The 22,590-nt window shown below is 43.4% G+C and overlaps 2 protein-coding genes across 2 annotated transcripts; one reads left to right on the forward strand and one right to left on the reverse strand.

Moving 5' to 3' along the window:
• Nucleotides 1-5,779: 5,779 nt before the first annotated feature.
• On the reverse strand, nt 5,780-7,280 carry LOC138786610 (serine/threonine-protein kinase SBK1-like). The gene is made up of 3 exons (XM_069963591.1): nt 7,124-7,280; nt 6,668-6,870; nt 5,780-6,562 (listed from the first exon to the last, which is right to left on the reverse strand). The coding sequence occupies exons 1-3, from the start codon at nt 7,278-7,280 to the stop codon at nt 5,780-5,782; spliced, it is 1,143 nt and encodes a 380-aa protein (XP_069819692.1).
• A 932-nt stretch (nt 7,281-8,212) lies between these two features.
• Nucleotides 8,213-14,968, forward strand: LOC138786611 (serine/threonine-protein kinase SBK1-like). The gene is made up of 4 exons (XM_069963592.1): nt 8,213-8,242; nt 13,500-13,668; nt 14,008-14,210; nt 14,315-14,968. Exons 1-4 carry the CDS (start codon nt 8,213-8,215, stop codon nt 14,966-14,968), a joined length of 1,056 nt encoding a protein of 351 aa, XP_069819693.1.
• Nucleotides 14,969-22,590: the final 7,622 nt, after the last annotated feature.

Genomic DNA, 22,590 nt, shown 5'->3' on the forward strand with positions numbered 1-22,590 from the left:
TGCTTGATGCCGATCCCAGCTCTGCACGCCATTGCTCTGGGCTCCAGCAGCCCACAGTAATGGAGCACTGATCTCATGGTCTTATGAATCTATGCAGTACATATTTACTGCATAGATCTCAATTAGAGATCAGTTTATTTATAATTATAAGCAGACTTCTAGTTTGTGTGTGAAAGAAAAGTGTTTTCATTAACAAAAAAATCCCATCATAATAAAAGTTTAAATCACCCCCTTTTCTCATTTTATAAACAAAAACAAACAACGTTTGGTATCGCTGCATGCAGAATCGTCCGAGTACAAACGGTAAAAAGCATAAGCAGGAAAGCCAAAGTGCAAAAATTTTTGGTTTAAAATTTAAAAAAATTGTAATAAAAAGTGATCAAAAAGTGGCATATACACAAGCAAGGTACCAATAAAAAGTACAGATCATGGTGCAAAAAAAATAAAAATAAAAGCATTATAAAGATAATCGAGTCATCTTAAACCCATTCAAAAAATTAACACCTTTAAAAAAAAAAAAAAATAATAGACAGTAAATAAAACAGTAATCAAATAAAATTAGTTATATAGGTTGCCGATCATTGTAATCGTACCGAGCTGAGGAACATAGATAACATGTCAGTTTTACCATAGGGCAAATGGTGAAAACATAAAATCCCCCAAAATGAATTTTTTTTTTTTTTTTTTTTTTACTGCGCAAATCATTTTCCCATAAAATATGCTGTGAAATTGGGAAAAAATTGAGTTGTCATTGCAAATTACAACATGGAGAGAGAGGAGAGCTGCTGCACCTCACACCTATAGCTGACACTAATGCCTCTCGGCTAAATTTAAAAACCAACTCCAGGATGTAGGTATATAATTTCGAACCATATTGCCTCATGTACCTCAGGTCCCCTGGATCACAGTCCCTAAACTAACTCAACACTGTGTCAGTCAGCCACTGCTAACCCCACAAAGCGAGCATAAGCAGGGTAGGGAGGCCACAGAATGGCCCTGCAACCCCAATGTCACAGGACCAACCCCAAGGGCCCCCCAAACCCAGCAGGTGCCGCCGGCGGAGAAAGCTGCCACCAAGCAACACAAGTGTGAACATGGTCTTACTACTCACCAATACTCCTGCAGGTAGAATAGGAGGTACTTGCCAATCCTACGGATTAGGGTCACATGGGTGTTACAAGGAGGAGTTCTAGCACTCAGAAAAAGGAGAAAAAGTAAAATCGCACCATAGGTGTGATGTGCAGCCATTTCTGTCCTTTAGGCTTGTGCATTGCAAATTACAATTGGTGTCGCAAAAAATAAGGCCCCCACCCGTGTACCCAGAAGTGTGGTGCATTATACATTACCTGATCCGTGTCGAGGGCTGTCCGCCATCTTGTGCCAAACGTCATCTTCGGACGGACGAGTCGCTGCCGCCTGTCCCCCCTCTGCAGCGTCATCCGATGCTCAGCTGCGATTGGCTGAGCATAACTGTGCTCAGCCAATCGTGGCTGAGCGGCTGATGACGCGGCCGCGTCATCAGCTGCTCAGCCGCGATTGGCTGAGCACAGTTATGCTCAGCCAATCGCAGCTGAGCATCGGATGACGCTGCAGAGGGCGGCCGGCATTCGGAACAGTCGGAGCTGTTCGCCGTCCGCCCGAAGAAGAAGTCACTCGCTGAAGATAGAAGACTGGTGTCGGCACGTGACAGGTGAGTATAGCGCACCACACTTCCGGGTATACGGGTGGGGGTGGTGGGACACGGGGAAGGGGGCCATTCACAGACATAACATACATTACAGTTGTATAACTTTGTAATGTGTGTTAGTCTGAATAATTTTTTACCGCCGCACTACCCCTTTAAACACTGAGGAGAAAACGAAAGTGCAAAGGTGGGGAGGGGGTTAAATTACACGCCAGCACAGTCAGTACTCGGACTGTAGCATCTACAATAAGCCCTCCTCCTGATGACACCCATGACTGGTAAAACTAGTTGAGGAGCTATGCGGCATATGTTTAATATCACTGCACTATCAGTCTCTAGATAGATATTGATGGACCTACTTAGGTAGTAGCTGCAGCTACTTGTGACTAGACCGTACCTGACATGGATCATTCTTGATGCTACCGAGTGCTGACTGTGGGGGCATGTAATTTTAATCCAGCTACTAATATGTCATACTTTTAATAAGCAGAAGTTACTTTATTAGCGGGAGCCAGTCAGGTGTGACCTACTATAGGGAATGCACAAAGAGGGGGCATTTACTATATGGAGACTGCATGAAGGAGTCAACCTACTATGAAGGTGACTGCACAATGGAGGCTAGTACTATATTGGAGCTCCACAGAGGGTGTATCTACTATTCAGGGGCGGTCTTGGCATTTCTGGGGCCCCAAGCGAAGTTATGTCTGGGGCCCCCCCCTCGACACGCGTTCCAAAACAATAGACCGCTGTGTGTTGCCCCCAGTAGTATATACCCCTTGTGTCCTGCCCCCAATAGTATATACCCCTTGTTTGCTTCCCCCAGTAGTATATAGACCCCTGTGTGTTCCCCCAGTTATATATAGCCCCCCCCGTGTGCTCCCCCAGAAGTATATAGACCTCCTGTGTGCTGCCCCAGTTGTATATAGACCCCCTGTGTGCTCCCCCACTAGTATATAGACCCCATGTGTGCTCCCTCAGGGGTATTTAGCCCCCCCTGTGTGCTCCCCCACTTGGATACAGACCTCCTGTGTGCTCCCCCACTTGGATATAGACCCCTGTGTGCTCCTTCAGTAGTATATAAACCCCCTGTGTGGTTCCCCCAGTAGTATATAGACCCCCTGTGTGCCCCACCAGTATTAAATAGACCCCTTGTGTGCTGCCCCAGTAGTATACAGACCCCTGTGTGCTCCCCCAGTTATATATAGACCACCTGTGTGCCTCACAAGTAGTATATAGACCCCCTGTATGTTCCCCCAGTAGTATATAGACCCCTGTGTGCCCCACCAGTAGTATATAGACCCCTGTGTGCTCCCCCAGTAGTATATAGCCCCCCTGTGTGCTCCCCACTTGGATATAGACCTCCTGTGTGCTCTCCAAGTTGTATATAGACCCCATTCTGCTGCCCCAAGTTGTATATAGACCCCCTGTGTGCTGCCCCCAATAGTATGTAGACCTTTGTGAAGCCCCAGTAGTCTATAGCCCCCCTGTGTGCTCCCCCTGTTATATAGCCCCCCTGTGTGCTCCCCCCATTTATATAGACCCCTGTGTGCTCCCCCTCCCATATAGTATATAACACAATAAAACAAACACTTATACTCACCTGGGTCCGGGCGTCTCCTCTTCTCTTCACTCTTGTGGCCGCAGTAAGGGTTTTCCCTGCAATCACAAGAGACCGCACTCCCCTTGTCACTGGAGCACCGGCACCACAAGGACAGAGCTGCCACTTGTGACCGCAGGGAAAACCCTTCCTGCAGCCACAGGAGGGACTGACAGGAAGGGGGCCAATGTCTCCCGCCCTGTCAGTGCTGCTGCATGTAACTATGAGCGCTCATTACGAGTGTTCATAGTTACAGTTCAGATGGCAGCAGCAAGCGGGGCAGCGGCCCTGTCCAGCGGTCTTGAGCACAAGAGCGGGGTGTGGGGGCCCCCCTGGATGTTGGGGGCCCCAAGCGATCGCTTGGTGTGCTTGGTGCCAAAGACCGCCACTGCTACTATTATATAGTAATAGACACCCCTGTGCATAACTCTAAGGGCTGCACAGAGGGATCCAATACTATTTGAGGGCTAAAAAGAGGGGCCAAATACTGTATGAGGGCAGGCCTAGTACAAATACAATAGAGGCCTAACACAATATGGGGGCCTGACCACTAGCTATATGAGGGCACACAGAGAAACAAAGGTTAAGTTTTTAAGGATATAAGGATGGTGCAAGAGTGAAGAGCCTTAAACTTTATGTCTGGGAGATATCCTCATGATAGCCAGGCCAGGCTGGAGAAGAAAAGAAAGTAAGAGACTCTGATCAGAGAAGATGTCCTCTGTGGGTAACTCAAAGAAAACATCCCTGTGAGTCACTTAGAGAAGACGCCCCCTGTGAGTCACGAGATGTAACTGCACTATACTTACATGGTGTACAGAACCTGTGTAGAGCAGGATCTACCTCTATATGGGGGCTGTATGAGGTGATATTGGTCTTTGTACAGTAGATTTTATTTAGTAGCAGTGGTGGTAGTCAGTATGTGGTGGTAAATTTGTCCTATGTAATCTGGTACTGTTGGTATTGGTTTTAGAGTATGGTGTATGGTGGTAATAGTGGTGGTCATGGTGTAATGGTAATTTCTATCCATTGTATTATTGGTCAGTATACAAGATTTGCCTTCTTTAATGTATTTTCAGCCTAAATAGGCATCCTGTGGATAGCAGATCAGTTTAACTGGTCACTGATCAGTGAGGTACAACGCCCCAGAGCCCCACTGATCCGGCCCTGATGGAAGAAATAGGTCATCATAACTAGATACAGATGTTGCATATCCATAGATATAATAGACTCTTTAGATTACATTCAAACAAAGCAGCAGCTGAAAAACAAAGGTGTAGATTATCAAGCAAATACACAATACATTACATAATATCAATGGAGAACTATACAAGGTAATGGGGACCATATAAACATCTCATTAGGACAAAGAAATGAGGATTCCATACTAACTATACATAACTATAACACATTACAGGAAGGACAAGTAACAAGCTGCCAGTGTCCGGGGAGAACTACAACCATTATTACTACTACAGATGTGACACTACTGCCCTGTAGTTACTGCCTCCTCCCTACTCCCTTTCCTGTGGATGATACATCGGCCGTTCTCCAATCCTCAGGACCTTTCTATCTGTAGCTGATTACCAGATAATGCTGTGTGTATGGTGTATTGTACATTATATATTAGGGGTCTACCCGGGGAAGAGACGCCCGTCTGGTACTCTACATTTCTACACCTTGTTGTAGTTCGGGTTAGTAGTCGCCCTCACTGGGGTTTTACAATGACAAATATACAGGAACTTATCTATTGATTAGTAAAACCTTCAGGTTTGGAATAAAATTGACATAATTCAGATCCAGTCCATGATTTTCCTCAGTAGATTGAAGATTCTGAGACAATTTTATCTGACTCATCATCAGGTTGTAATACATTAATACCAATGTATGAAAAATAGTAAACCCATCATAAAGCGGCTAAAACCCAATCCAGACCCTACACCACACGTCTCCCCTTAATATAGTTCCAAACCTCCTCCTATCCCACAAATAACCAGTGCGCCTCCCATCCAGGATCATCCAGAAACCTCTCTCCACTGAATCCTCTATTACTATTAACTTTTCCTAAACTTTTATACAAATTCTGACACATTAGTCTTCCCCATCCCTGTCTGAAATGTATTATGTGACTAGTATATAGTGTGCTGGGATGTTAGTGCAGCATGTAGGATGATGTATAGTTTCACAAAAAAAATCTTGGTGGTTAAAAAAGTAACTTTAAACTATGCAGCAAAGTATGTTAGATATTCCCCCATATTAATACCAGGTAAAGGCTTTCCCTTTGTTGCCCAAGATCTGTATCTAAATACCCTTGGCCAAGACAATACTACTTCCTGGAACCCCGGACACTTACAGGGAACAAAGGAGATGGTAAAAACAAATATCAGATAGATGGAGAATTTTATCATTAAGACTCATTCCAATAAATATTTACTTACCTGATTCATGGAGATGAAGCCGCCATCAGTTTCCATAAAGATGCTCGGAAAAATGGTTTCCCTTCATCCAATTTCCACTTCTGCCCCGAGATAGACCGATACTTCGTCATCTATGAACATTAATGGAGATTGAGTTATGTCCGTCCCATGGTCTGGATGCTCCTCACCATGACGACAACTGCCAGAGGTCAAATGCCAAGACTCCACACCAAGGACTGATGTGGTAGAGACGTTGCTGTTATGGACGTCTGCTGGACCAGATTCCTCAGCTGAATCGTTGTCCATTAAATGTGCTCCTTCAATTTCTGAGAAATCCTCCTTCCAGCATTCATCCTGAAACACCAACACCTCAGTGCTTTTGCTCCTTCTCTTACAGTCTATGGCTAAAAGACCACTAAACATTCTCAGTACGCCAGGTGAAAGTCTCCTCCATGGAGACGGTGGGTCCATTCTTCCACTGTTCTTCTGCCACTCAACAAAATTACAGAATTCTTCATCAGTGGGATCTGCTGACTGCCACGGAGTGTCCCCCGTCAGCAAGTTGTATAGAAGAACCCCAAAGGACCAGACGTCCAGAGGGGAGTCAATGACTAACGGACTGTGGTCGGAAACTTGTGTCATCTCTGGCGCCATAAATGAAGTGGTGCCTGAACTTTTGATAGTCGTTAATCCCTTGACCTGTGAAAACCCAAAGTCTGTAATTTTGATAAGGTGGCAGTCCTTTTGGAACACCAGGATGTTCTCTGGTTTTATGTCTAGATGAACCAGCTCCTTACTCTCCATGAAGTCCAGAGCACTGGCGATCTGAACCGCGCATCTCTTTGTGATGTCTTCTGGGAGTCCTTCCTAAACAAATTGAGAAAAAGGATGTCAACACAATGGAAATAATACTACAGTCAGGAAGGAAATTTGGAATTTAGGGCTTGAGGTAATTCAGGGATTTCTACTTACATTAGGTGGAATCATTTCAAAAAGATCTCCTTGTGGCGCCAGCTCCTGGGTGTATCCAAAATAGTCTCCGGTCTTGAATCCGACGCCACTTATGCAAATAATATTGGGATGAGATGACAGGAAGAAGGATGTACTAACCTCCTTAAGGAAGGAGAACCGAGTGGTCTTCTTTCTATGCAGGAGCTTCATGGCAATTTCTTGACCTGTTAATGAAAAGATTTCAATTAATTGTACATACACCACAGAGGTCACATATAGGTCTCTTTTTTACCTGCCCTCCCCAAATGATTCCACTATATCATTAAATAATGCATCATGTCCTGTGAACCATTTGATAAATTTTACCCCTTTGTACCATTTGTGCAAAATCTTAATCCAATACATGGTAAATACAATAGGGGATATTTAGGAATAATTAATATATCTAAACAATGATGGATCATTGACCACACTGACCTGTCTTCTTCTCCTTCACCATCAAAACATATCCATAGCCGCCCTGTCCAAGTTCCCGGATGATTTGATAGGTCTTCTGTAGATCTATGTCCTGCAGGTTCTTGGAGGCCACGGAGACCAGACCCTCCAGGATGGACTGTATGTTACCGGAAGCCATTGTGTCCTGTACAAAGGTAGAGAAAATACGTTATGATCATCATTATGTTTTCCATTCACCAGATGTACCTGACCTACACAAACCCAAGCCCACATATACAAGACATCTCTAGCAATAATTAAATGAATAAGAATAAAACAATATAAAGTATCTTATAAGTGAATTGTGCCTATTGCAAAATATAAGCCCAATATAATATGGGAGAAACAAAATTATATATGGCAGGTGATGAAAAGTAAAACAAATTTTTATAGTAAATAAGAGAAAAAGATTTACCTTGGAGAAAATCGATGAGTAGTTGAGAAAGGAATAAAAATACTTTGCCAAAAGTATAGTGTCAGGTAGGTAGTCGTCGTCTCTGGAAGCAGAGGAGGTGACTGACCAGAGGAGGTGGGGACAGGTTTATATGGGAGAGGGAGATGAAGAACAAAAGGGCAATGAGCTCTCTGATTGGCTGAGAGACAATAGGCAAGTTCTATGTGTATTGAGGAAATTTACATTTCAATAGTGTCCTACAGACTGAACTCCAAGGAGATGTAAAGTGCAGGGGCTGAACCCTAGATATACCCTCCTCTATATAAAAAAAGGTATAAGAGGATTTATCTTGGGCTCTTATTTTTAAAAACATAAAAGTGATATAAAATAAAAATAAAAAACATAAGTCTAATAACCAATATATAATACAATCTTGTGGGATGGCAATGGGGGCCTCATTAACCCCAAGTTATGCCGCAACCCAATATTCTTAGGTATTATTGTTAAATATAGCGACATAATGTGTTCTGGTCCATATTGTAGTATAACTGTACATAGTATTAATATAAAAGTTTTCTATTTGTAGTAGAATATTTGACAATATCTGTAATTAACCAGAGAATATTCACACACTGCTGATTTTCTGTAAAAACTTTTTGACCATCTTGTAGATCTGAATGAGGCTCCTAGAAGAAGAATATATCACGGTAAGAATATATCCCTATGACCATTACAGTCAGTAAGTTAGGGACAGTCTGCACTTCCCATTACATTATCAATCTCCCTCTAATTCATCACATTTCAGTCACAATGTGATCTGTGAAATTAAGTTTAGAGGTTTCTGGATTAAATCTGTTTATTTTTTTCCTAATTTTTGGAGTTTATTGAAGGGATTAATGACATCATGAAAGATATGATGCCCTAGATTTGTAGCTTTACCACATACACTGAGTAGTCTGTATAGGTGGCCATACACCTGCAATAACTATAGACCAGACATTTATTCTGCTGACAGTTCTCCCTCCTGCCCTGGTCACACAGAAGACCCTCATACCCCTATACCATCCGATCCCACCACCACCACCGTCTGACCTTAGTATAATGTGTATGGGCTCTATAGCACTAGAAGATACCTAATGATTAATTGACCTGCTGTATCCTGTATATAGTACAATGTCCTCACAGTAATGTTATATACAGATTATGTCTCATCCTTCTATTTCTAATAATGCAACTTTATACTTTAGGGGTGTATCAGTTGAGGTTTGTTTTGTACCTTGTGACACCATATAAAACTAATAATGTAATAAGGAAAACCCTACAGCCTTTCCTTCTGCAGACATCGCCCCATTAGCAGCACAATGGCGGCTCCTCCGGGGTGGGGTGGGATCAGTATTGGGGGAGGCAGGGAGTTTCCCTCCTTTATTCCATCTCATTACCATGATAACCCCCGATCCTGCTTCTATAGTCTCTGGAAGGAACCCTCACTTCTATACTGACTCCTCAGCCCGGCACTACAGAGAGGCCTCCATGTATATCACTCACTATGTATACAGGTATATAAAGGCTCAGATTTATACTTTACATGTAGCAGAGCTGAATATGTTATGAAATAGTTCATGATTTGCACCATGAAAACTCACTCCATGATATACTGAAAGCCCTATAATGACCAAAAAATGAATAACATAACAAAAACATACATGTTCTCATATATACAAGCGAATGCTTTTATGAAACAAGTTTTTATACCATGTGCAAAAACTCAGTATTAGCTTATATAATAGCGTTAACCCAATGATGCATCTGTCCCATAATGTATACTAAATCTAGAGACATCGGTATAGCAATGAGGCCGCCCATCACCAGACCAACATCTGTGTTATGAGGGAATCATTCAGAGACAATGAAGAAAAACGCTGCATGTAAACAACTGTTCAGACTCCTCTTAATAACCGCATGTTACATCTCTATAGCTTGTAGCCGCAGCCTAACACCCAATTGTAATTTGTCAGACAATAGAAGCAGGATCGGGGTGTTATCATGTTAATGAGATTGAATAAAAGAGGGAAACTTCCTGCTGCCCCAGATACTGATAACACCCCACCCTGGAGGAGCCGCCATTGTGCATGAATTCATTGATTGTAAAGTAACAATCTCACATGTCTGATTTGCTGTAGAAATGTTATAGCCATGTCCTGTCTGCATGTAACACATTAATGGAGATTATATATATAATATTACCTAGGCATAATGGGTTGTGTTATAACTTGGGGTGAATGTAGCCCCCATGGCCATCCCAGGAGACTGTACAATATGTTGGTTATTGCACAATTATTTGGCTAACACAGCTTGGGGAAATAACTATGCTAGGGTAAGAGTGGAGTACTGCTGCACAATATGTAGATAATATTAATCCCTTACTCCTCTGAGCTTAAAAAAAAAAAAAATAATAATAAAAAGCTGTGAAATCGGGGCAAACGCTTTTATGAATCAAGCGCAAATTTTTATACCATGTACAAAAGCTCTGTATTAGCCAAAATAAATGCACAAACCCAATGCACAAACCCAACAATCCATGTGCCCCATAATGTATAATATATGTAGGAATCTGAGAATAATTTATAATATTCTCCATAATATTTAATTTACATATAAGAAATAGTTTATTACTAGAGATGAGCGAAGCGTTCATCTAAGCGAAGTGAAGCGCTTCGCTGGATCAGTGTTTCGCTCATCACGCCACCGGGCTACCCGCACTGCTCCGCTCCCTGCCGCACCACTCCGGGTGGCAGGGAAATGCTGGATCCATTCCTGGGAAACTGGGGGAAGTTTCCCAGGATTGAATTCAGTGTGGGAAGCCTGGCGGCGTGATCAGCAGAGCACAGATCAAATGAAGCGATTCACTTCACTTCGGTGAGCGCTTCAGCTCATCTCTATTACCTTAAAGTTCCCTTCTACTAAAAGACAAGAAAAACTATGACTATGTACAATTATACTATAATAGAATATAATAACTACCTAAAACAAGATTTAAGAATATACAAATATACCAAGGCATATTATGTTATGTTGTTATAAGTTGGGGTGAATGTTGCCCCCATGACCATCCCATACATTGTTCAAATTTTCTCAAAAAAGTTTAGTTTTACATACAAAAAATGCACAGATTAACAGGAATATAAAATCTGCAGAAATAGCAACATTAATTGACCATTTAAATCTAGAGACATCGGTATAGCAATGAGGCCGCCCATCACCAGACCAACATCTGTGTTATGAGGGAATCATTCAGAGACAATGAAGAGAAACACTGCATGTAAACAGCTCACACCCCTCATAATAACTGCATGTTACATCTCTATAGCTTGTAGCCGCAGCCTAACAACCAATGTTAATTTGACAGACAATAGAAGCAGGATCGGGGTGTTATCATGTTACGGAGATGGAATAAAGGAGAGAAACTTCCTGCTGTCCCAGATACTGATCACACCCCACCCCACCCCGGAGGAGCCGCCATTGTGCTGCTAATGGAGGGAGAAATTCATTGAATATAAAGTGATCTAATCTCACATGTCTGATTTGCTGTAGAAATGTAATGGCCAAAAACCTGTTCTATATCTGTACATGGATATCTGTGACCCTGATTCAGGTCTATGGAATTATGAACAAATCTGCAGTGTGTGAATAGACTCTGAATAGTAAAAATTCTTCATATTATCCAAATATTATATGTAAAAGTTTAATAACTAAGCTTACTTTTACTATAAAAAGCCAGAAAATTTAAATCTATTTATCCTATAATATAGATAATACACCATCTTGTCTCTATATACGCATCAGTAAAATAAGTTGGGGAAGCGCCCCCATTATTGTTTTGTGTTAGCTTTTATATATACAAGATATGGGGCGGTATTACTCATGCGCAGTGTATTCAAGTATTGCAAACTTAACATATACGTCAGAGTTCCTGGAAAATATTGTGAGCGACAGTTCACATTCCTTCCTTCCAGATCATCTTTCTGTCACACTCTGATCATCTTCTAATTCAGAGGCCTGTATATATAGGTTAAATACACCGGTTTGTGATAGACGTGAAATAAAATGATCTAAATATATGGGTTGTAGTATCAACCTACACCACCAGATAACACTATCATTTGAAACTACCCACACAAAGATTGGATACAATAAACAGAAAAAATGGGCTTAGTTCATGAAAATACAAATGATTTTTATTATATATAATAGGTACCAATACATAAAAAAGCTTTTTCCAATACTAAATGAAGTTAAAAAGTATGACCACAATAAAATAAAGTATAAAACAGGTGTCTGTAATGAAATATATTAACCACAACGTTTTTTTCTATATGGGAATATATACATATATAAGGTGCTTTAAGTCTCGCAATGTTCTAATACTGCCTCAGTTCCAATAAACACATAGGCTGCAAAGACCAAATGGCCATTATAACATTCTAGAACATATTGCACCTACCCATAATGTCAGACACCGCACAAGCAATGCAATATGTTCTAGAATGTTATAATGGCCATTTGGTCTTTGCAGCCTATGTGTTTATTGGAACTGAGGCAGTATTAGAACATTGCGAGACTTAAAGCACCTTATATATGTATATATTCCCATATAGAAAAAAACATTGTGGTTAATATATTTCATTACAGACACCGGTTTTATACTTTTATTTTATTGTGGTCATACTTTTTAACTTCATTTAGTATTGGAAAAAGCTTTTTTATGTATTGGTACCTGTATATATATAGGTGTAGTCCTAAAGGAATAGTGTAAGCAGGTACAAATCACATCATCTAGCCTTATCAAACATTAATATATATACATAAAATACCTAGGAATATTGAGTTGTATTATAACTTGGGGTGAATGCCGCCCCCATGGCCATCCCAGGAGATTGTACGATATTGCTTATTAGACTAATGAAAGTGATATTTTTAGGCCATAAAATAAAATTAAAATAAAAAAAAACTAAAATAAAAAATATATATCATTAACTTTCAGAAACATTACAACTTCTCATACTTCTATAATAAAACAAAAATATGAAATAAAATTTAAATTCTCAACATAAGCCTTCTATTTATATAGAAGGAAAGTTTGTCCAGGTTTCAGTCTTGACACTTTACATCTCCTTGGAGTTCAGTCTGTAGAACACTATTGAAATGTAAATTCCCTCAATACATATACTTATCCATTGTTTCACAGCCAATCAGGGAGCTCATTGCCCCTTGTTCTTCATCTCCTTCCTCCATATAAACCTGTTCCCACCTCCTCTGATCAGTCACCTCCTCTGCTTCCAGAGACGACTTCTACCTCCCTGATACTTCGCTTTTGGTGAAAGATTATTTCGTTTCTGACTCCATCAAATTCTCCAAGGTAATTTCTAATCTACTGTCTTCTGTTATTTACTAGGAAACTTATTTCCGTCATTTGCCATATCCATAGATATTATATTCCACTTACTTTTGTTTTATTCTATAAATTAGAAATTTTAGAACTGAATATTCCAGAATGTATACATGTATATTATTGATTTTCTATATGGAATTTGAGTTCTGTAGAGTTATTAGAGTTCATTTCCTTTTTAAGTCATGTAAAGTTAGTATGGACAATGTCTATTGGTAGTTTGATGGTATAAGGTATACTTCACATTGAGTAGACTATGCCTGGATAAAGCATGAGGCCAAACCAATGATATTACGCCTAGTCTGTACAGATATTTGGGTTACCAAGATCATGTAGATGGATATAATAGCCTCCATTTCTATTTTTGTTGCATATAAAGGCTGTACATTGGTATATATAAAGATAGAGAATTCTTATAGATGTCATGTATAAGTGTGGCTTTAGTTTTTGTAGGTCGGGTAAATCTGGTAATGGGAAAATATAATATTGATCATTACATATCTTGTCTACGTTTACAGGACTCAATGGCTTTCAGCAGGCAAAATGTTCAGGACATCCTGGATGAGCTCATCTCCGTGGCCTCCCAGCGTCTGCAGGAAATGGATGTAGAAAACACCTACCATCTTGTCCAGGAGCTTGGACATGGCGGCTTTGGGTCTGTACTCATGGTCATACAGAAGGAAACAGGTAAGTGTGGTCAATGATCCATCATTATAGCTATGGAATAATCTGATGGTCATCGCAGGACACAATTTCCATGGTTTACATACAATAGGGGAGATTCAGGGATAGTGGATGTATTAACCAGGATATATGGGATTAGGATTGTGCACAAGTTTTCAAAATGGTTCTCAGTAAGATAATGTCTTTGTTTCACGATACTTATGGAATCAGTGGGGAAGAGAAAGTCAAAAAGAGACCAGAAAGGTCCACAGAATAGTTTTACAACTTTCATAAATCTGATGAGACAATACTATATAGCAGTATATGTGATGTATGGACAACTCATTGTGTTTTCATTAACAGCTCAACCAATGGCCATGAAGCTCTTGCATAGGAAGAAGACCACTGAATCCTCCTTCCTTAAGGAGATCAGCATCGCCTTCTTCCTCTCATCCCATCCCAATATCATCAGAATATATGGCATCGCTTTCAGGACCGACGACTTCTTTGGCTACACCCAGGAGCTGGCAACATATGGAAATCTCCGCTCCCTGATTCCACCCAATGTAAGTAGAAATACCTGAATTACCTTGGGCCCTACATTCCCTATGTCCTCTCTTCCTGTAGTCATATTTCCATTGTGTTAATGTAATTTATTTATCTATTTCAGGAAGGACTCCCAGAAGACGTTGTAAAGAATTGCGCTTTCCAGATCTCCAGTGCCCTGGACTTCATGGAGAGTAAAGGACTTGTACATTTGGACATTAAGCCAGAAAACATCCTGGTGTTCTATGAGGACTGCCACCTCATCAAAATTTCTGACTTTGGACTTTCACAGGTCAAGGGATCAATGACCATCAGAAGGTCGGGCACTAAATCATACATGGCGCCAGAGATCAGGCAACTTACTGAGCAGAAGCCATTAGTTATCGACCCCTCTCTGGACGTCTGGTCCTTTGGTATTGTCCTTTACGTCTTGCTGACAGGGACCTCTCCATGGAAGTCAGCAGATCCCACCGACCAGGAATATTGTAATTTTGTTGAGTGGCAGAACAATTTTGGAAGGATGGACCCACCGTCACAATGGAGGAGACTGTCACCTGAGGTACATACAATGTTCAGCGGTCTCTTAGCCATAGACTCTAATAGGAGGAGTAAATGTACTGCAGTGCTGATGTTTTTGGGGGAACGCTGGAAAGAGAATTTCTCAGAACCAACGGACGGCTCTGAAGCCAACATTCATCTGAGAAGCTTTAGTCACTTTTTGTCCCTCCCACCAGTGTTTCCTTCATCTGAAATCCTATTACAGAATATTACTATTTGACCCCTGACAATTCCGAGGGTGAGGAGCATCCAGATCATCGGACGGACATCATCCAATATCCATCAGTGCCGGGGGGGTTGAGATGGAAATTGGATGAAGGGAAACCATTCTTCCAAATCTTTCATAGAAACAGTAGGCGGCTTCCTCTCCATGAGTCAGGTAAGAAAATAACTTATTGTAATGTGTAATAAATATATCTGATATTTGTGTTATCTGTCCTTCATCTTCCTTGCATGTGTCCTGGGTGCCAAGCGGCAGCTCTGTCTACTTGTTCTTTTAGTGAAGTGAAGCCTTTCCATGGTTGTAATATCTGAGTGTTTGTAATGACTTTGCTGCATTAAGTTACTTTTTATACTAGCTTTTTCCACGATAAGCCCCCAGTAGATGAAGGAAAAGTACAGGTCCCCTACACTATACATCACACCACATGCTACACTACCATTCCTGCACATTATATACTAGTCACATAATAAAGCATTACAGACAGATGAGGAAGCAGGAAAGGTCAGAATTTGTACAAAAACACTTTAGAAAAAAGAGGATTCAGTGGAGAGAGGTTTCAGTGTTGGAGAGCTGACCAAATCTGTCTTTTTGTTCCTGATGGGGGGAGCGACTGCCACTACTTGGTCATGCCCTCCACCTATCCCACCCAGGTGGTTATTATATTTCCCATTATTAGTTGGATCCTGCATGCCCAGAGCATAGGCTTATTATATGCCATGGAGAGGTGATAGTACAGTGTAGGGTCCATCTCGGCATGAGGCCACCTTATCGTGGTGGGATGGTTTACACTATTTGCAAATAGTAACCAAGAGCCTCATTATTTTTATAGACAATTTTTTTTAGCAGTTGGCCAGGGGGTGGCTGCTTTTAGTGATTTTCTTTTATTTATTGGGTCTGTATCTTGCCATTAGCGGTGAGATGTCGCATTTTGTGTTTTGTATATTAGCAGAGTGTAAAGCATGGGTAGGGTGGTAGACAGATGAGGGGGGAGATGTAGGGAGATGCAGCACTGTCAAGAGCTTTGTGGTTGAGCAGGAGCAGTTTGTATTGTATTCTGTGCTGTATGAGGAGCCAATGTAGTGACTGGCTCAGGGAGAGGCATCAGTGTAGGAGCTGGATAGAAAGATCAGCCACCATTGCATACATGGTTGGTAGATAGTAGGGCCAGTCAGATTGCCACAACACACTGAGATGATGATTCGGGAGGCACCAGAGGAGATCCTTTCTATCGATTCCCCAAGTGTTGAGCCTTCACTGTCTCAGGGTAGCGAGGAGGGCGTGGACGAGGAAGCGACCGTTCGGACTGGTGAGCAGACTGTACACAGCGTTGCCAGTGCATATAGAAGATGACAAGAGTCCCAGTAGTATAAAAATAGAACAGCTTTACTGTAAGGTTTCTTTAATATAATACACATTTCACTGAAATAGATAAATCTTCACACACACTTTAGTGCTTGACCTTGTTGTGCTTGAGAGTAGCAAGAGAAAATAGAGGTAGTTGTAGCAGTGCTTTAAGATTAAAGGAAAGGAGTTGGCTAGAGGAGCCCCAACCCAGTGTAGCTGTGTACTCTGCCGGAACCTGGAGAAACACTTTAGTGAAATGTTTACTTGTATTTGTGTATAGACGTTAATCTGACCACCTTCTGCCCCATAGTTGCGAGCTACTTGTCCTGTCAGGGTAATACAAGCCCTAGTCTTTGTTATCTGGGTGTAGCCAAGTGTCCGGGACATCCTAGTTACCTGCACTGCACGATAGGATATGTAGGCCTTCAGGACTGGCTGCTTTGTCCTATCGAGGCTAGTTCCTCTTGTGCTCAGGATACTGCCCTGCTCTGTGTAGATATGTTCTCGGAGTGGGTCAGGTTGTCCTTTGGTTACCTCTCCCTTTAAAGTGCTGAGCACTGCATACTAAACGTAGGAGTAGTAAATAAAGAACTGTTTTCTAGCTGCATCTGTATACTACTATGTCTAGACTACAATGACTCTGTTGTCCCTGACAGGGGTCCTGGCATCAGCCAGGTCCTTGCTTAACTACAGCAGGAACAGTGACTTTTCAGTCTTTCTTCTCTGAGACTCTGATATGGACTGAACTTTTACTTCCTCCACCATACCATATAACTCCTCCTAAAGAGGCCTACAGGGTGTCTCTGAGTGGTGGGGGATGAGTGTGTGCAGGGAAGAGGAGAGAGATAAAGGTCAAAAGAAAAGAGACAACTCCTATTGGTCAGCTACAAAACACATGGTTAATGTTTATTGTATGCCAAATACTGACTTCAGCTGTGCAATACGTAGACATTTAGAAAACCATTTCCAACACCTCACACCTAGTAGTGAAACTTCAGAATACTTCATATCCACCTTAATCAGAGAGGAAAGGCTTTTTGACAGGTGCACAGGAGAGACAAAAAAAACACCAAGGGGGGGACGGGGGGGGGGGGGGACGGCGTCAGCACAGGGCTTACCCGGGCCCACAGCACTTCTAGGGGCCCAGAAGTGGGGGGGGGGGGGAGGCTCTGTGTTATAATGTTCAATGCTCACTGTAATGCAGAGTGAGAGAGAGCTGAACAACAGAAGACACAGGAGAAGAACCTGCACAGAAAGAGAAAAGGGTGAAGGACCTGATCGCAGGTCCTCAACCTCAGTGTGGAGATCAGCCTGACAGAGGAAGAGGGAGAAGACTGAGCTGTAAGTGCTGTGTCAGTCAGACGCTATTTCTCAGCCAATAAACATGCAGGAGACTTTTTGGTACATCCTGCGATCACATGGGACCCATACATGTAGATAGCAGCGATTGGTTGGCCAGATAAGGTGACCCTGCTATATAAAACGTGCAGTACTCGCTTCAGATGTGTGCTGGGAGAGATTAGGGACAGAGCTGCTGCTTCTCAGGGAGAGTGTCAGTGTAGGATTTAGCGTTCCAGTAGGCAGAGTATATACTAGCAATAAAAACCGCCCTTTTCAGGGCTTCAAATCGTTTTTAATAGTATTACTACAGACTGCTGGCTGGGACTTGCAGTGCTGCTACCACGAGTTAACCAGCACACTGTGGTGACCGGCTGCTGGCAGAAAGGGGACATTAGGTGTTGCATACAGACTCCTAAGAAGTGCTCAGTGTACTTTTTTTTTATTTTGGGGCTGGTGGTGCTGGACTACATTGGATTGCTGGGATTTGTAGTACACCTGCATAGAACTTCACTGCTCATTGTAAGGCGGTATCACAGAGTGTCTATCTAGGTTCAGCTACTACCACATTGTACTGTACAGCCCCCCCTAAACTAGTGGGTACTACACTGAATTGCTGGTATTTGTAGTACACCTGCATAAAACTTCACTGCTCATTGTAAGGGGGTATCCCAGCGTGTGTCTAGGTCCAGCCACTACCAGATTGTACCCTACAACCCCACAAAACCAGTGGGTACTAAAAGTATTTTTCCTGATTTCTGTATTTCATACGCAAGGCCTATCCAAGTTCCATACTGTGCAGTGTCCATAAAATGGTGAACCCCAGGGGTAAGGGTCGAGGGCGTGGGGTTCCAAGTGATGTGGTTGCTGGAGGGCAGGGCAGGGTGACACAGCAGCACCTGTTGAGGAGGTAGCAGAGGCACACAGCAGACATCCACTCCCTAGCATCTTTGCTCAACTTACGGGGTCTCAAGGTAGACAGATATTGAAACTGCAGCAGTGTGAACAGGTGGTCACGTGGATAGTGGATAATGTGTCCAGTAACTTATCCACCAACCAGTTTTCCACGCAGTCCAGCCACGCTACCCAAGGGAGTGGAACCCTTGCTCCATTAGCTCAGCCTCCTTCCCCACAGCCTGGCCCCTCCAGGAAAAGGGATTCAGATCCACCACCATGCTCCCAGGAACGGTTTTCTGGACCCTTCCCTGAGTCAGAGCAACCGATCTGTCCCGATGCCCAAACTATGCAGCTCACGCAGTCAGTGGGTGATGAGAGTGGGGACTTGCAAGCAGGGTTGGAATAGATGTCTGATGATGACGATGAGACCCGGTTGTCAGACAGTGAGGTTGCGGTCATGGATGTAACTCAAAGTGAGGAGGAGAGTGAGGAGCTGGTGGATGAGCCTAGTGAAGACCGTGCTTCTGAGGGGGAGGCAAGTTCACCTTCAGGACCGGTTGGAAGAGGAAAAGGGGAGGGCAGGGGGAGCAGGGGCAAAGCGGGTAGATCAGCAGCTGTTTCACGGAGTCAAACTCCCGTGGCCAGGACTAGATGTTCCCAAATCTGGAGGTTTTTTAAAGAAAACTGCGGATGACTGACGGACTGTAGTGTGCAACGTGTGCCATGCCAGGATCAGCAGGGTAGCCACCACTACCAGCCTAAACACCCCACCAAGGCTGTTCAGTGACCAAGTCGCACCCCTGCTCCTTCCCCTGTGTCACATGCTGGCTCTGTCAGTACCCCCGCCCAGGCCCCAGGCACGAGCGCCTCCCGCCCTACACGCACCCCTTCACCTCCACTATGCTCCACACCCTCCAGCAAGGTGTCCAAGCGCAGCTTTCAACTGTCCCTGCAGCAGACCTTTGAACGGAAGCGCAAATACACTGCCACTCACCCGCATGCACAAGCCCTAAATGAGCACATAGGCAAACTGCTGAGCTTGGAGATGCTGCCCTATCGGCTGGTAGAGACAGAGGCTTTTAGGAACCTCATTGCGGTGGCTGTCCCTCGGTACTCTGTCCCCAGCCGCCACTACTTTTCACGGTGTGCCGTCCCAGCCCTACACCAGCACGTGTCGGATAACATCATCCGTGCCCTGACCAATGCGGTCAGCGACAAGGTCCACCTAACCACGGACACGTGGACAAGTGCTGGCGTGCAGGGACACTATCTTCCTGATGGCACATTGGGTCAACTTGGTGGAGGCTGGGACAGAGTCTAACCCTAGTTCCGCTCATATGCTGCCCAGACCAAGGATTTCAGGGCCTACCTTGGTCGCGGTCTCTCATGAGTTGTACACCTCTTTCTCCTCCTCTTCATTTCCCTCCACGAGCACGTAGCCTCCATTTCGTAGCATCAGCAGTGTGGTGGGTAAGCGCCAACAGGGGGTGTTGAAACTGCTGAGCTTAGGCAACAAGAGGCACACGGCTCAGGAGCTGTTGCAGGGCATCACAGCGCAGACCGATCTTTTGCTCGCGCCGCGGAACCTTAAACCAGGCATGGTTGTGTGTGACAACGGGCGGAACCTGGTGGCGGCTCTGCAACTCGGCAGCCTCAACACACATGTGCCATGCCTGGCCTAAGTGTTTACTTAGGGCAGTGCAAAGGCGCTTGCAACTGCCAGCTCACCGACTGCTGTGCGACATGCCCACGCGGTGGAATTCCACCTTCCACGTTAGCCAGGGTTTACCAGCAACGCAGAACCATTGTGGAATGCCAGATGTCAACCTCGGCAAGAAGCGGTAAGTCAGGTGGCATCATCACTGATAAGTGTACCCGCCTGTCTGCTGACAGGCTGACGTTTATAAAAATGAACAAAGCCTGGATTTCACCTGAATTCAACTGTCCACCCGGGGAAAGCAGCTCAACATGAGGATTCTTTGTATATCCTCTCCTCCTCCACTTGCCTCACTGCCATGCTGTGTCAGGCATAAATTTTTGGAAGGCTCACTTGCTACCTCAGATCACAGTAGCCAATAAATCAAACAAGGGAAGAATGCTTTCCCTGTGTATACCACCAATGATTAACAAGAAATCACGTTATTCTGTGATGCCAATACGAGATTCACTGAGAAGGTCGGCATGTGGGCAAGATATAATCGGCGATATTTTCATAGTTTAGAATGGCCCCAGGTCGACCTTCAAAGAATTCGTCAGAATTTTGAATACAAATTCTATTGGCCTCAGATTTACATTTGAGGCACATGAAACAAAACTGGCATTCTTAGACACTCATCACATGTAACATCAGGGGGATTGGACACCACAGTGTATTGTAAGAGTACTGCCACCAACTCATTGTTGGTGTAGCAGAGTCATCATCCTAGATAGTTACGTGCAGATATCCCCACCGGCCAGTACCTCCGCATGAAAAGGAACTGCTCCACAAGTCAAGAGTTTAAAAAGCAAGCAGATACTTACGAGAGTGCTTTCATGCTAGGGGGTATCCGGACCAAGTGTTACGGACGGCGTATCATAAAGCGAAGGCAAAAGACAGAACCACTTTATAACACCCCAAACAGCCAGTGACGGACTAATAGTAGGGACGTTTGACACAGGAGCCCCACTCATCAGGGAAATACTTCAGAAACACTGGGATATCCTACTCCTTGATCCTGATATTAAAAGGACAAGATTGGCCCTAGGCCACAGATATCATTTAGAAAAGGACGGAGTCTGCGTGACCGCTTAGTCAAAAGCCATTTTACAAACTAATACTAAGGTGAACACTTGGCTACATACCACAGGCTGCTATAAATGCTGTATTGCTTGTAAGAATATACAGATAGGAAAGACCTTCAGAAGCAACACAACAGGTGAGATTCACAATTCGGGATTTAATTAATTGTCGCTCGAAGGGTCTGGTCTATAAAGGAAACCTGTCACTGTGGTATGGAATATGAAGGGAAGACTAAGTGAGTTCAGGTGGAGAATAGGTGAACATCTGAGGGACATTGCACACAAGGCGGATAAACCACATGCACGACACATGAATGAACAACATGATGGAGACTTGTCCCAGTTGCGATTTGTAAGACTAGAACTAGTCAGACCTCCACTTAGGGGGGGCAACTGGGACAAGAGGATTCTCAGGAAGACGACCCAATGGATATACCGCCTTGGGACAGTGGCGCTAAAATGAGCAGCTGAACTTTGCATGTTTCTTGTGAAGAAGCACACCTAGTCCTCTTTTCTTGCCCCATCCCCCCCCCCGCGTTTAATGCTCCAGTAATTTGACAACCTCTATCTCTGACATGGCATATCCTCCCACGTGTGTGGTGTAGAAGGATGGGGCTAACAGACAGACTGTCAGGTTCCTTCCCACACTCTTCTGAATATACGGATTCAGCCCTAATCTTACATCTATGTACGTTCTCCAGGCAATCTGAAATATTAAACATAGTTTATTATTCATTGCACTTGTTTCATTTTGATCACTGAACTAGTTTAAAGTCTGTCATAAAGGTATTGTATCCCTGTCCTGAATTTCTGTTGCCTATAGCCTCATTTTAGAACGCTATGCAGTACTAGAAATTGGCTGCTTAGCAACACAGGACGCCCCCAGCTATCAGATCCGAGTGGCGTCAGACCGGAAATTAAGTCACTTGATCACAGGGGACTGTCTGGCATCCTCACTTACTTATATCCCAGAACCTGGACCGCAGGGTACGGAGCCACTGCCACTCACCCCCTTTCCCTAACCTTCACACTGGTGAATACGTTCTGCTGCCTCTGCAGCATGAACACTGTTTAATTACTCAGTGTGATTTAGCTCAGGACGGCTGTCTGTGAGCTGTCACCTCTCTTTGCCCCTGCAAGGAGGTGACTTGTTTTGCTTTGACCCTTATCGTATATACTTTTGTTTGCATGTATATCTTTAGCGCCCCCATACTAGTTTCCTTCCCTGATGACGCCATTAATCTGGCTGAAACGTACGTCAG

The sequence above is a fragment of the Dendropsophus ebraccatus genome, chromosome 3 (genome assembly GCF_027789765.1).
Source record: "Dendropsophus ebraccatus isolate aDenEbr1 chromosome 3, aDenEbr1.pat, whole genome shotgun sequence".
Classification (NCBI taxonomy): domain Eukaryota; kingdom Metazoa; phylum Chordata; class Amphibia; order Anura; family Hylidae; genus Dendropsophus; species Dendropsophus ebraccatus.